Source organism: Pseudophryne corroboree, chromosome 9 (assembly GCF_028390025.1).
Source record: "Pseudophryne corroboree isolate aPseCor3 chromosome 9, aPseCor3.hap2, whole genome shotgun sequence".
Classification (NCBI taxonomy): domain Eukaryota; kingdom Metazoa; phylum Chordata; class Amphibia; order Anura; family Myobatrachidae; genus Pseudophryne; species Pseudophryne corroboree.
This window is the reverse complement of record NC_086452.1, coordinates 186,547,143-186,563,163: the sequence shown is the minus strand read 5'-3', so window position 1 is coordinate 186,563,163 and position 16,021 is coordinate 186,547,143. Positions and strand designations below refer to the sequence as shown.

Below are 16,021 nucleotides of genomic sequence, written 5' to 3'. Positions count from 1 at the left end.
TCTCCCTGGATATACAGGATGCTTACCTGCATATTCCTATAGCAGTGTCTCATCAGCAATACCTGAGATTTGTGATTGGCAACTGCCATTACCAGTTTCGGGCATTACCTTTTGGTTTAACAACGGCTCAGTGAGTCTTTACAAAAGTCAAGGCGGTGATGACGGTGGTACTCCGCCGTCAAGGGGTTAGGATACTGCCGTATTTGGACGAATCCTCGCAAATTCCCCAGAACTTCTCCTGCGTCATCTAGATGTGATGGTCCAGTTTCTGAAAGCCCACGGGTGGCTCATCAACTGGAAGAAGTCATCCCTGATCCCTGCTCAGAGCATGGTGCATCTGGGAACACTACTGGACACTCACAACCAGCGGTTGTTCCTGTCTCAGGAGAAAGTCCTGAAACTTCAGGACAGGATTTGTTGCTTCCTATCTCGTCCGCAAGTGTCAAAACATTCGGCGATGCAGGTGCTGGGCCTCATGGTGTCAGCATTCTACATGGTGAAGTACGCTCAATTTCACTCTCGCCCTCTCCAGAGGCTGATTCTAGCCAAATGGGACGGCCTGTCTCACCGGATCAGGTCTCAAATGATCTAATTGACTCCGGAGGTATGTCTGTCACTGCTCTGGTGGCTCCGGGACCAACAACTGTGCAGTGGCCGTCCGTTCTGCATATCCGACTGGGTCCTGTTGATGACAGATGCCAGGTTAAGAGGTTGGGGTGCGGTGCTGGAGCAACGCTCCCTTCAGGGGTGGTGGACCAAGGAGGAGTCCCTCCTCTCGATAAATATTCTGGAGTTGCGGGCGGTCTTCAATGCCTTGAACCTAGCCCAGCATTTAATTCAGAACCGTCCTGTTCAAGTACAGTCGGACAACGCCATCACAGTGGCTTACATAAATCATCAAGGCGGCAGTCGTAGCTGCCTAGCAATGAAGGAAGTCTCACGGATTCTACAGTGGGCAGAACGCCATCTACCGGCCATATCGGCAATATTCATTCAGGGAGTCCTGAATTGGGAAGCGGACTTTCTCAGTCTTCAGGACGTGCATGCCGGCGAGTGGGGCCTCCATCCAGAAGTGTTTCAACTCTTAGTGGAAAGGTGGGGCCTTCCAGACGTAGATCTGATGGCGTCTCAACACAATCACAAGGTTCCGGTCTTCGGAGCAAGGACAAGGGATCCTCAAGCAGCATTTGTGGATGCGCTGGTGGTACCGTGGAGGTTTCGCTGCCGTACGTGTTCCCTCCGGTGTCACTCCTGCCCAGGGTAATTCGGAAGTTCAAGCAAGAAAAAGGAATTCTGCTTCTCATAGCTCCAGCGTGGCCCAGACGGCACTGGTTCTCAGACCTGCAAGGCCTATCGTCAGAGCATCCAATTCTACTTCCACAACGCCCAGACCTCCTCGTTCAGGGCCCCTGTGTCTACCAGGACCTAGCCCGGCTGTCTTTGATGGCGTGGCTCTTGAAGCTTACGTCTTAAGGGCTAAAGGGTTTTCTGAGGCGGTCATTCAAACTATGTTGCGGGCCCGGAAACCGGCTTCTGCTCGGATTTACTATAAGGTCTGGCATTCTTACTTTGTTTGGTGCGCATCTAACGATTATGACGCTTCCAAGTTTAGTATAGCCAAGTAGTTGGCTTTTCTTAAGCAGGGCCTGGATTTAGGCCTGCGTCTGGCCTCCCTCAAGGTTCAAATATCTGCATTGTCGGTGTGGTTTCAGAGAAAAATTGCGACCTTACCTGATGTGCATACCTTTACTCAGGGCATGTTGCGTATCCAACCTCCCTATGTCCCGCCTGTGGCTCCTTGGGACTTGTCGGTGGTTTTGGAGGCGTTACAAGAGTCTCCGTTTGAACCTTTTGGTTCAGCTGATCTTATGTGGCTTTCCCTTAAGGTGGTGTTTCTGCTGGCTATTGCTTCAGCTAGAAGAGTGTCGGATTTGGGTGCCTTGTCCTGTATTTCCCCATATCTGATATTTCACCGTGACCGGGCAGTTCTTAGGACTCATCCCGGCTATCTACCTAAGGTGGTTTCTTCGTTCCACCTTAATCAGGAGATTGTAGTTCCGACACTTGTTTCTCCTGATCTGTCTCCCAAAGAGCAGTCTTTGGATGTGGTATGGGCTCTCCGTATCTATGTGAAGAGAACTGCTTCGATTAGGAAATCTGATTCTCTCTTTGTGCTGTTTGGATTTCACAAACAGGGCTGGCCTGCTCACAAGCAAACTCTGGCCAGATGGATTAGAATGGTGTTGCACATGCTTATTTGAAGGCTGGTCTCTCTGCTTCTGATCACATTAAGGCCCATTCTACTCGGTCTGTTGGACCTTCTTGGGCGGCACAACATGGTGCGACCCTTGAACAATTGTGCAAGACGGCTACGTGGTCCTCTGTGGTCCTCTGTCCTCTGTGGACACATTCATAAGGTTCTATGCCTTCGATACTGCCGTGTCCCAGGATGCTTCCTTTGGACGCAGGGTTCTTGTGCCCGCTACAGTGCGTCCCCTCCCATAAGGAACTGCTTTAGGACATCCCCTTGTGGAGCCCAGTGTACCCCGCAGCAGAAAACGAGTTTTATAGTAAGAACTTACCTTTGTTGAAACTCTTTATGCGAGGTACACTGGGCTCCACAAGGTGCCCACCCTGACGCACTTAGCTTCTTTGGGTTGGTATGGCATTAGCCGCTGACACTTCTCCTGTCGGGAGAGTGTGGTGTTTGTGGCAACTGGCAGTTGTCGTCTCTTTTACTTGCTACTGCATTGGGCTGGTTAACAAAACTGAGCTCCTGTGCATGGAGGCGGGGTGATATAGGAGGCGGCGCTATGCATCTTGGGAAGAAGGTCAAAGCTTTTGAGCCTGTTGGTGCTTCGGATCAAGATCCTACTCTACACCCCCATGTCTATCCTTGTGGAGCCCAGTGTACCTCGCAGAAAGTTTTAACAAAGGTAAGTTCTTACCATAAAACTCGTTTTTTCTCACCGAGCGCAGTACCCTAACCCCCCTTTTTCTGTGGGGTTTATGCATGGCGGACACAGCGTTATTTCATTGGACCAAAGTTACAATGCTATTACCCGTTATGTCTGTCTTTAGCCACACTCTTGTGTTTGGACAAAGTACTAGTTTGCTCCCTCTGTCACTTATTCTATCTCTGTCCCCATGTAGCTCAGATTGCCTATACCAGATGTTCTTAAACTAGGTTGACTTAATTAACAGCTCAGGCAATTTGATTTAATCATCTATGCTGAGCCATGGATATACCAAAAAAATCTGGACTGTTGGGGTGCCTTGAGGACCACATTTGAGAACCTCTGACCTACACTCCAAGTCCCTGGCTACTCTTCTGTCATTCCATTCATTTCATCATGTTACTATTTTTTTCCCTTATTATTCCATTTATTTCCTAATTCTGACAATGTTAAGTTGTTGTTATTATTATTATTGGACATTGGACTACTACTACTAAGATAAGTATTGTTGGTTTTATATATATCCTATGACTGACCAAAATAAATGATGTGCTTACTTTTAGCAGTTTTCCATTCTGAAACCATGGTTAAGAAAGTTGCAGTGATTGGTGCTGGCTGCAGTGGATTAACTGCCATTAAATGCTGCCTAGATGAAGGTCTGGAGCCCACTTGCTTTGAAAGGTCTGAAGATATTGGAGGACTCTGGAGATATAAGGTATACATGTTTAGCAGTTGGGGGTTAATGTAATATGTATTACATACATATTACATACATATTACATACAGTATGCCTCTCTACCTTAACCTCCTTCTCCATTATTTTTATGATGAATTGGTGGTCTACTAATACCAATAAAACTACTATTGAAAACATAATTTAAATCTACATAAACCATTTCCATGCTGCCTCCTGAATAGTAATGACCCTAGTGACAGTGACACATCTATAATGGGTACAGTATATGTGTACATGGCCCCTGGGTCAAAGGGGGGCCACATGCTGCACAACCTGCACCCAGAATAGACCCCAAAGTGTGACGTGCACTAGGCTTCCCCCCCTCATACCTATGGCCAGTGTCAGACTGGGGCATGAAGGGCCCAAAGAGAGAATAAGAACCATGAGAGAGTGCATTGGCTATTCCCCTTTATAAATATATTTTGTAAATACTGCTAGTGCATGCATGATAATGTACCAGATTAAAAACAGCAATGCACTGTAGAATATGCAGCGTAGACCTGTGCAGCATAAGGTAACATGTTTAATGTATAATTCAAGGGCACAGTCTGAAACCTGATCCGTAGAGAAGTAGGTGGGCCCCCAGGCAGTGGGGCCCACCGGTGGTTCCCCTGTACCCCTCTGGTCCAGTCCAACCCTGTCTATGGCATATTTTGGGTGATATATTCGGAGAGATGGCACAGGTGACCTTCTGCACATGTGCTCTTTTTAAATATCACAAGAAAGAGCTGGTATGGGTGGGACCTGGTGGACAGAGGGTGGGTCTCGCTGCACAGAGGGTCTCCCCAAGGCATAATTACCCCTATGTCAGTTTTGCATGTATGATACATACATCAATGTATGTACCTATGGTAATATTGAATGTAGGTTAGGCTAAATTAAAAAAAATATATATTTGTTGCATCACATGGTAGGCAAAGGTAAAGCTGGTGAATCATGGGTCATTACATGAAAATACCTTTGCATCTAAGAGAATGCAATAAATAACATATAGTACAGAGAAGTGTTCTTACACTACCCAGGTGCAAGAAACAACCAGGGTGTGAAAAGCATGGCCTGTGTGACCAAGGCAGTAAATAATACTACTTGTATGTACTGTACGTGTTCTGGCAGCAAGTTATATTTTGATAACTTGCTTCCTATCAGATACACATACAGTTAGATTTCGGTATTATGTATTATATAAAAGTAAAACATTTCCTCATCACTTCCAAGGCTGAAATGACACTTAAATCTTGTTTATTGCAGGATGTCCCAGAAGAGGGCAGAGCCAGTATTTACCAATCTGTCATCATCAATACATCTAAGGAGATGATGTGTTACAGTGATTACCCTATTCCTGATGACCTCCCGAATTATATGCATAATTCCAAATTGCTACAGTATTTCCGTCAATATGCTGAACAATTTCACCTCCTGAAATATATCCAGCTAAAGGTAATAACCATGGGGCTGATCCAGATGTGGACAGAGTGGCTACTGCTGCTGCTCATACTTACCTACTTTGCTGCCCCCTCCTCACCCGATTTTTGGGAGCCTCCCGGCCATTCCGGGAGGGTATGCAAGTATGCTGCTGCTTCCTATTACAAGCAGATGCCTCCTGCTGCAGTGTGTCCTAGGGCGCAGCATCAGATCACTGACTCACCACTGGATGGCTTGCAGCACCCATGAGGACGTGCAAGATGTCCATCCTAGAGGCCAAGAAATCTCAGTCTATATTTATAGTTTAGGTGCAAAAGCCCTCACTCACTCACTCACTCACTCACTCACTCACTCACTCACTCACAGACTGACTGACTCATCACTAATTCTCTTACTTCCTGATATATTAGGAAGCTGAAATTTAACATACAGTAGGTGTTCTTAAGGTGAGAAACAGGAAAACTACGTAATTAGATTTGAAATAAACCGCCCATAAGTGGATGAAAAAGGTGTTGACATAATGATGTCAATGCCGATGTGTGGCTTGCGTTTGCGAGAACAATAACACCCAAATAGACAACCGGATCAATACTTGGATTGCACCTCCAGCGTGTAGAATTGAATAAACTACAAGAATGATCCTGTCACTGTTTACCGTATATGCTACAGGTGCTCCTCGTGTGACGCCAAGAACCATGGATTAATATTTACTTACATTAAGACGTCTCAAATTTACATCTCTATAGATTTACCAATGTATTAACACTCATATATATGTACAACTGTGAAAATCAGAAACTCCTATGCGAAGAACGGATAGAACAGCTAGTATAATATATATATATATATATATATATATATATATATTCACCAGAATTTTTTAACTACGCATAGGATATTTCTCTCAGTTCAATTCAAATGTAGCACAATCAGTCCTTTTAAATTGATGTGATTGCTGCCAATTCCTAAAAGGCCGATCCACCGGCTGGATACATGTGAAAGAACAGAAAAAAGGAAGGCGCAATTGTGAGTAAAATAGGAAATCTTTACTGATTAAAAAGTATAGGCTCACGTACATCAAGGTAAAATAATACCGGTTCCCATTTCCAAGACCCCGCAAGAATGCCTCCGGATCGCACCTAGCAGCGCTTCAGATAGGAAAACCACAGCGGCTCTCGTTCAGCTGCATTTACGTCCAAACACCAGATCACAGTGAGCGTCACACCTACTGCTAAACGAACAGCCGCATGCACTGTGATCTGGTGTTTGGACGTAAATGCAGCTGAACGAGAGCTGCTGTGGTTTCCCTGTCTGAAGCGTTGCTAGGTGCGATCCGGAGGCATTCTTGCGGGGTCTTGGAGATGGGAGCGGTATTATTTTACCTTGATGTACGTGAGCCTATACTTTTTAATCAGTAAAGATTTCCTATTTTACTCACAATTGCGCCTTACTTTTTTCTGTTCTTTCATAAATATATATATATATATTGTGACAAGAACACTGGGATAGTGTTTGAGGGCAGGTATATTTGTCCCAGGTTCTTGTCTTACATGTTTTAGAAAATGTTAACTTCTAGGAAAAATGCTTTTTGTTTTGTCTGAACCTTTTCAGTTTGCTGTAAAAGCTGGGAAAAGGCTCTGAGAGAGAGATAAGGCGAGTTCTAGACATTGGGCCCAGTTCGGGTCTTTTGCCTCACAGAGGGCTAATCAGGGTTTCAGCTGTGTAAGAGTGATATAGTGCTTCTAACCTGATTAGTAGGGGCAGACTGCCTGGGAAGGCTGCAGGATCTGTGTGTGAGAGACACGCTTTCTGATGCAAGTAAGCTATACAGTATGTACTGAAGAACTCTGTGTTTTGTTTAGTGACAGTTAGGAACATCTTATGTTTAGTTAGTGCCGGACAGGCAAGGTATTTTTATTTTGGGGTTTGTTTTATTTTCTGTTTCAATAAAACTGGCCGGGGTCAGTTGTACCAGAAACTGGACTTGTGTTGTTCCTCAGCTGCTGCGGGCTGCCATATTCCCCAGGAAAAGGCACCTTGCACCCCTAAAGTGTTACAACTTGGTGGAGAATGCGAGCAGGCCGTTCTGCGCATAAGTGAAAGCAGCAGCTTTGTGAGGCCTGCAGAAAACGGTGGTTTATGCAGATACAGCCCAGTGTGAAGTTACTGAGACTCACCCCTGAGGGTTTGATATATGTCCTGAGTGAAAGCAGCTGCAAAGCCGCCTGGAAAATCTGTTGACATGGAGGATCTGCTTAAAGCCTTGCTGCAAGCTACAGCGGCTCAGCAGGAGGCCAACCGACAGCAGCAGGTGGCAATGGAGGAAAATTGGAGACTACAGCAGGTGGCAATGGAGGAAAATAAGAGACAACAGCAGGCAGTTGTTGATGAACTTTACAGGCAACAGCGTCAGGATAGAGAGGCCTTAACAGAAGTGGTGCAGAGACTTGCAGCTCGGGTTGGAGATGTGGCCGTCAGTGCTCCAACCAGCTCTAGTTCTATACGAGCCAGTCACTTCCTGCAGAAAATGACAGAGGCTGATGATGTGGAGGCCTATCTGACCACGTTTGAAAGGACTGCCGAGCGTGAGAACTGGCCGAAAGCACAGTGGGCCAGTCTGCTGGCACCTTTCCTGTCAGGTGAGCCCCAAAAAGCTTACTTTGATTTAAGCCCTGCTGAGGCTCGGGACTATGATAAACTAAAGACTGAGATCCTGACCCGCCTGGGAGTCACGCTGTCAGTACGAGCACAACGGGTGCACCGTTGGCTGTACGCCATGGAGAAGCCTCCGCGCTCCCAGATGCACGACCTTATTCAGCTAACAAAAAAATGGCTGCAGCCAGAGACATTAACTGGTCCCCAGATGGTGGAAAGAGTCGTCATGGACCGCTACTTGAGATCTTTGCCCATGGTCCTGCGCAAGTGGGTGAGCCATGGAAACCCGGGTACTGCTGACCAATTAGTGGACATGGTAGAGAGGTATTTGGCAGCAGAGGAACTACTGATGACCACCCAGCAACCCATAGGTCCTCGACAGCGCCCTTCAGTAAAGACTGGTAAGACTGTTCCGTGGGAAAACGTTGCTGGGCGGTTAAGAGAACGCAAGGCTGGAGAGACTGTAAACACTGGCCCTGGAAACAGGCCAATGGGGCTAGAACGGTCTATGCTGCCCAAATGGGTTGATAATCGTGTGGTTAAATGTTTTAGGTGTGGTATGCCAGGTCATGTTATTGCCAATTGCCCAGTCACGCAAGAACCCATGCAATGTGATGCTGCCTTTGAATGTCGCAGAATGTCTTTCTTTGCTAGGTTAGCCTGTACTGTGGTACCTTCACCTGAGCTGGAAAAACAAATGTGTGATGTGTTCTTAGAAGGTAACCGGGTAGAGGCCTTGCTAGATTCAGGAAGTTTAGTTACCCTCGTGAAAGCTGGGTTAGTGAACCCCTTAAAGGTCCAGCAAATACCTATTGGGGTAACTTGCATACATGGGGATACCCAATATTATGCCACTGCTGAGGTGAATATAGAAACTTGTTGTGGGTCAGCAAGGGTTAAAGTGGGACTGGTCCCTACCTTGGTGCATGAGGCCATAATAGGGAGGGATTTTCCTCATTTTTGGAAACTGTGGGAATCACGGTTATCAACAGATGTGGGAAGTAAAAAACCAGTTGATAATACCGGTGATTTTATGGATGTACGTGGGTCTTCGGAACTTTCTGTCCCTTTGCCTTTTGCTAGTTTGGCTGGGGAAGTGACAGATGGGGAGTCCAGTGAGGACCCTCTTGCCGGGAACAGAGACATAGTAGTTAGAACTGAAAGCGTGCCTGACCTGGAGGTAAAGAAGGATCTGTTTGCGTCTGAACAGTTAAAGGATCCTACCTTAATAAAGGCTAGAGAGAATGTTAAGATTGTTAATGGGGAACCTGTGGTACCAGGTGACAGGGTTACGTATCCCCACATGGCCATCTGTAATGAGCTCTTGTACCACATTGTCAAAAGGGGTGAGGATGTGGTGGAACAGCTGGTAGTTCCCCAGCCTTATCGGAGAACGGTACTAGATTTAGCTCATAGTCACGTTACCGCAGGACATTTAGGGGCAGAAAAAACCACTGAAAGAGTTTTACAAAGGTTCTTTTGGCCAGGGGTTTATAAAGAAGTGTCTGAATATTGTTCTTCCTGTCCTGAATGCCAGTATCATGCCCCTAGACCCCATTTCAGGAGCCCACTAGTTCCCATGCCTATTATAGAGGTCCCGTTTGACAGAATAGCCATGGATCTCGTGGGGCCCTTGTTAAAGTCTGCTCGGGGCCATCAGTATATCCTGGTAATTATGGACTATGCCACTCGATATCCTGAGGCTGTCCCTTTACGCACTATCACAACCAAGGCGATAGCTAGGGAGCTGGTGCAGGTATTTAGTAGAGTGGGAATACCAAAAGAAATTTTGACTGACCAAGGTACTCCATTTATGTCAAGGATCATGAAAGAATTGTGCAAGTTATTTAAGGTCACTCACCTCAGGACGTCCATCTACCATCCCCAAACTGACGGGTTGGTGGAAAGGTTTAATAAAACATTAAAAAGTATGTTAAAAAAGGTTGTTGAGAGAGATGGGAAAAACTGGGATTGTTTGTTGCCCTACTTGTTAATGGCCATCAGAGAAGTCCCTCAGTCCTCTACGGGGTTTTCTCCATTTGATTTGTTGTATGGTAGACACCCCAGAGGGCTGTTGGATATTGCCAAAGAGACGTGGGAAGGACAGCCCACTCCTTATAGAAGCGTTATTGAGCATGTAACACAAATGCAGGATAGGATTGCAGCCGTGGTACCTGTTGTCAGAGAGCACATGGAACAGGCCCAAAGTGCTCAACAGAGGGTCTATAACCGGAGTGCCAAGATACGGGAATTTGCTCCTGGAGATAGAGTTCTTGTTTTGGTACCCACTGTGGAAAGCAAATTCCTAGCTAAATGGCAGGGTCCATTTGAGATTAGGGAAAAAGTGAATGAGGTTAATTACAAAGTATACCAGCCGGGAAAGAGAAAACCCGAACAGATCTACCATGTTAACTTAATCAAACCCTGGAAAGATAGGTTGTCTCTGTCAGCGGAGCCTTGCCCTTCGGTGTCTTCACCCCGGTTGCTTCCCGCAGTGAAGGTGTCAGAGACATTATCAGCTGATCAGAACAATCAGGTTAAAGAATTTCTCATCCAAAATAGGGAGGTATTTTCAGAGCTGCCTGGCCGAACGACCATAATAAAACATGACATTGTCACAGAACCAGGGGTCAGGGTTCATTTAAAGCCATATAGGATTCCTGAAGCTCAGCGAGAAGCTATTTCTAAGGAAGTTAAAACCATGTTAGAACTTGGAGTCATAGAGGAGTCTAACAGTGAGTGGTCCAGTCCCATAGTGCTCATCCCGAAGCCCGACGGTAGCATACGCTTCTGTAATGACTTTCGTAAGTTAAATGAGGTGTCCAAGTTTGACGCATACCCCATGCCCCGTGTGGATGATCTTGTAGAAAGGCTGGGAACAGCCAGGTTTCTCACCACATTGGACCTGTCCAAAGGTTACTGGCAAATACCTTTATCTGATAGCGCCAAAGAAAAAACAGCCTTTTCGGTTCCGGAGGGGCTGTACCAGTATAAGATGTTACCCTTTGGGTTGCATGGGGCTCCAGCAACCTTTCAACGGGCGATGGATAAAATTTTGAGGCCCCATAGAAAATATGCAGCTGCCTATTTGGATGATGTGGTAATTCACAGTACAGACTGGGGGTCCCATTTGGTTAAAGTACAAGCAGTACTGGACTCAATCAGAGAGGCAGGGTTAACTGCTAACCCAAAGAAGTGCTGCCTCGCAATGGAGGAGGTCAAATACTTGGGCTTCACCATAGGCAGAGGTCTGATTAGGCCCCAATTGAATAAAGTTGATGCTATTCAAAACTGGCCTCGTCCAGTGAATAAAAAACAGGTAAGGGCTTTTTTGGGAATTACTGGGTACTATAGACGGTTTATTCCTAATTTTGCGACCACAGCGGTGCCGTTGTCAGACCTTACCAAAGGGAAGCAGTCAAATGTGGTGAAATGGAACCCTGATGCAGAAAAGGCGTTCCAAGCATTAAAAGTGGCTTTGTGTTCACAACCGGTGTTGATAACACCAGATTTTTCAAAAGAATTTGTGGTACAGACAGATGCCTCAGAGGTAGGGATAGGTGCTGTGCTGTCCCAAACCAGAGATGGGGACGAACACCCTATCATTTATTTGAGTAGGAAACTCAATGAGCATGAAAAAAGGTATGCCATTGTGGAAAAGGAGGCTTTGGCCATTAAGTGGGCACTAGATACCTTGAGATATTACCTCTTGGGTAGACAATTCAGACTAGTGACAGACCATGCCCCTTTAAAATGGATGTATGTAAATAGAGGCAAGAATGCTCGTGTAACTAGATGGTTTCTAGCGTTGCAGGACTTTAAGTTTACTGTCGAACATAGACCGGGAACACAATTGGCCAACGCAGATGCATTGTCTCGCATCTTCTGTTTGGGGGCTACAAGTGTTCCGGCCCCTAGGTCGAAACAGGGGAGGGGGATATGTGACAAGAACACTGGGATAGTGTTTGAGGGCAGGTATATTTGTCCCAGGTTCTTGTCTTACATGTTTTAGAAAATGTTAACTTCTAGGAAAAATGCTTTTTGTTTTGTCTGAACCTTTTCAGTTTGCTGTAAAAGCTGGGAAAAGGCTCTGAGAGAGAGATAAGGCGAGTTCTAGACATTGGGCCCAGTTCGGGTCTTTGGCCTCACAGAGGGCTAATCAGGGTTTCAGCTGTGTAAGAGTGATATAGTGCTTCTAACCTGATTAGTAGGGGCAGACTGCCTGGGAAGGCTGCAGGATCTGTGTGTGAGAGACACGCTTTCTGATGCAAGTAAGCTATACAGTATGTACTGAAGAACTCTGTGTTTTGTTTAGTGACAGTTAGGAACATCTTATGTTTAGTTAGTGCCGGACAGGCAAGGTATTTTTATTTTGGGGTTTGTTTTATTTTCTGTTTCAATAAAACTGGCCGGGGTCAGTTGTACCAGAAACTGGACTTGTGTTGTTCCTCAGCTGCTGCGGGCTGCCATATTCCCCAGGAAAAGGCACCTTGCACCCCTACAGTGTTACAACTTATATATATATATATATAAGTGATGTGCACCGGAAATTTTTCGGGTTTTGGTTTTGGGTTCGGTTCCGCGGCCGTGTTTTGGATTCGGACGCGTTTTGGCAAAACCTCACCGAAAATTTTTTGTTGGATTCGGGTGTGTTTTGGATTCGGGTGTTTTTTTCAAAAAACCCTAAAAAACAGCTTAAATCATAGAATTTGGGGGTCATTTTGATCCCGTAGTTTTATTAACCTCAATAACCATAATTTCCACTCATTTCCAGTCTATTCTGAATACCTCACACCTCACAATATTATTTTTAGTCCTAAAATTTGCACCGAGGTCGCTGGATGGCTAAGCTAAGCGACCCAAGTGGCCGACACAAACACCTGGCCCATCTAGGAGTGGCACTGTAGTGTCAGACAGGATGGCACTTGAAAAAAATACTCCCCAAACAGCACATGATGCAAAGAAAAAAAGAGGCGCACCAAGGTCGCTGTGTGACTAAGCTAAGTGACACAAGTGGCCGACACAAACACCTGGCCCATCTAGGAGTGGCACTGCAGTGTCACGCAGGATGGGCCTTCAAAAAAATACTCCCCAAACAGCACATGATGCAAAGAAAAAAAGAGGCGCAATCAGGTAGCTGTGTGACTAAGCTAAGCGACCCTAGTGGCCGACACAAACACCTGGCCCATCTAGGAGTGGCACTGCAGTGTCAGGCAGGATGGCCCTTCAAAAAAATACTCCCCAAACAGCACATGACGCAAAGAAATAAAGAGGCGCAATGAGGTAGCTGTGTGACTAAGATAAGCGACCCAAGTGGCCGACACAAACACCTGGCCCATCTAGGAGTGGCACTGCAGTGTGAAGACAGGATGGCACTTCAAAAAAATTGTCCCCAAACAGCACATGATGCAAAGAAAAATGAAAGAAAAAAGAGGTGAGGGATGGAATTGTGCTTGGGCCCTCCCACCCACCCTTATGTTGTATAAACAGGACATGCACACTTTAACAAACCCATCATTTCAGCGACAGGGTCTGCCACACGACTGTGACTGAAATTACTGGTTGGTTTGGGCCCCCACCAAAAAAGAAGCAATCAATCTCTCCTTGCACAAACTGGCTCTACAGAGGCAAGATGTCCACCTCATCATCATCGTCCGATTCATCACCCCTTTCACTGTGTACATCCCCCTCCTCACAGATTATTAATTCATCCCCACTGAAATCCACCATCTCAGATCCCCGTGCACTTTCTGGAGGCAATTGCTGCTGGTGAATGTCTCCACGGAGGAATTGATTATAATTCATTTTAATGAACATCATCTTCTCCACATTTTCTGGAAGTAACCTCGTACGCCGATTGCTGACAAGGTGAGCGGCGGCACTAAACACTCTTTCGGAGTACACACTGGAGGGAGGGCAACTTAGGTAGAATAAAGCCAGTTTCTGCAAGGGCCTCCAAATTGCCTCTTTTTCCTGCCAGTATACGTACGGACTGTCTGACATGCCTACTTGGATGCGGTCACTCATATAATCCTCCACCATTCTTTCAATGGGGAGAGAATCATATGCAGTGACAGTAGACGACATGTCAGTAATCGTTGGCAGGTCCTTCAGTCTGGACCAGATGTCAGCACTCGCTCCAGACGGCCCTGCATCACCGCCAGCGGGTGGGCTCGGAATTCTTAGCCTTTTCCTCGCACCCCCAGTTGCGGGAGAATGTGAAGGAGGAGCTGTTGACGGGTCACGTTCCGCTTGACTTGACAATTTTCTCACCAGCAGGTCTTTGAACCCCTGCAGACTTGTGTCTGCCGGAAAGAGAGATACAACGTAGGTTTTAAATCTAGGATCGAGCACGGTGGCCAAAATGTAGTGCTCTGATTTCAACAGATTGACCACCCGTGAATCCTGGTTAAGCGAATTAAGGGCTCCATCCACAAGTCCCACATGCCTAGCGGAATCGCTCTATTTTAGCTCCTCCTTCAATGTCTCCAGCTTCTTCTGCAAAAGCCTGATGAGGGGAATGACCTGACTCAGGCTGGCAGTGTCTGAACTGACTTCACGTGTGGCAAGTTCAAAGGGTTGCAGAACCTTGCACAACGTTGAAATCATTCTCCACTGCGCTTGAGACAGGTGCATTCCACCTCCTTTGCCTATATCGTGGCCAGATGTATAGGCTTGAATGGCCTTTTGCTGCTCCTCCATCCTCTGAAGCATATAGAGGGTTGAATTCCACCTCGTTACCACCTCCTGCTTCAGATGATGGCAGGGCAGGTTCAGGTGTCTGAGGTCTGTGTACATTTTCGGTATCGCCTGCCTAGAGAAATAGAACCTAGATGGTATTTGGTACCGGGGACACAGTACCTCAATCAAGTCTATAGTTGGCTCTGAAGTAACGATGGATACCGGAACCACGTTTCTCACCGCCCAGGCTGCCAAGGGCTCAGTTATCCGCTTTGCAGCAGGATGACTGCTGTGATATTTAATCTTCCTCGCAAAGGACTGTTGGACAGTCAAGTTGCTTACTGGAAGTAGTACAAGTGGTCTTCCGACTTCCCCTCTGGGATGCCGATCGACTCCCAGCAGCAACAACAGCAGCGCCAGCAGCAGTAGGCGTTACACTCAAGGATGCATCAGAGGAATCCCAGGCAGGAGAGGACTCGTCAGACTTGCCAGTGACATGGCCTGCAGGACTATTGGCTTTCCTGGGTAAGGAGGAAATTGACACTGAGGGAGTTGGTGGTGTGGTTTGCGGGAGCTTGGTTACAAGAGGAAGGGATTTAGTGGTCAGTGGACTGCTTCCGCTGTCGCCCAAAGTTTTTGAACTTGTCACTGACTTATGATGAATGCGCTGCAGGTGACGTATAAGTGAGGATGTTCCGAGGTGGTTAACGTCCTTACCCCTACTTATTACAGCTTGACAAAGGCAACACACGGCTTGACACCTGTTGTCCGCATTTGTGTTGAAATAATTCCACACCGAAGAGCTGATTTTTTTTTTTGTATTTTGACCAGGCATGTCAATGGCCATATTCGTCCCACGGACAACAGGTGTCTCCCCGGGTGCCTGACTTAAACAAACCACCTCATCATCAGAATCCTCCTTGTCAATTTCCTCCCCAGCGCCAGCAACACCCATATCCTCATCCTGGTTTACTTCAACACTGACATCTTCAATTTGACTATAAGGAACTGGACTGCGGCTGCTCCTTCCAGCACTTGCAGGGGGCGTGCAAATGGTGGAAGGCGCAAGCTCTTCCCGTCCTGTGTTGGGAAGGTCAGGCATCGCAACCGACACAATTGGACTCTCCTTGGGGATTTGTGATTTCGAAGAACGCACAGTTCTTTGCTGTGCTTTTGCCAGCTTAAGTCTTCTTTTTTCTAGCGAGAGGATGAGTGCTTCCATCCTCATGTGAAACTGAACCACTAGCCATGAACATAGGCCAGGGCCTCAGCCGTTCCTTGCCACTCCGTGTGGTAAATGGCATATTGGCAAGTTTACGCTTCTCCTCAGATGCTTTTAATTTTGATTTTTGGGTCATTTTACTGATCTTTTGTGTTTTGGATTTTACATGCTCTGTACTATGACATTGGGCATCGGCCTTGGCAGACGACGTTGATGGCATTTCATCGTCTCGGCCATGACTAGTGGCAGCAGCTTCAGCACGAGGTGGAAGTGGATCTTGATCTTTCCCTATTTTTTTAACCTCAACATTTTTGTTCTCCATATTGTATTGCGCACAACTAAAAGGCA

At 46.4% G+C, this 16,021-nt stretch overlaps 1 protein-coding gene across 1 annotated transcript in view; it reads left to right on the top strand.

Annotated features, from left to right (window-relative positions):
* Positions 1 to 16,021, top strand: part of LOC134957832 (flavin-containing monooxygenase 5-like) — an 89,328-nt gene that overhangs the window by 33,268 nt on the left and 40,039 nt on the right. Inside the window, exons 2-3 of the mRNA XM_063940031.1 lie at positions 3,521 to 3,672; positions 4,942 to 5,130. Of these exons, the coding sequence (XP_063796101.1) occupies positions 3,541 to 3,672; positions 4,942 to 5,130 (321 nt within the window). The 5' untranslated portion in view covers positions 3,521 to 3,540. The remainder of the gene's footprint in view (positions 1 to 3,520; positions 3,673 to 4,941; positions 5,131 to 16,021) is intronic.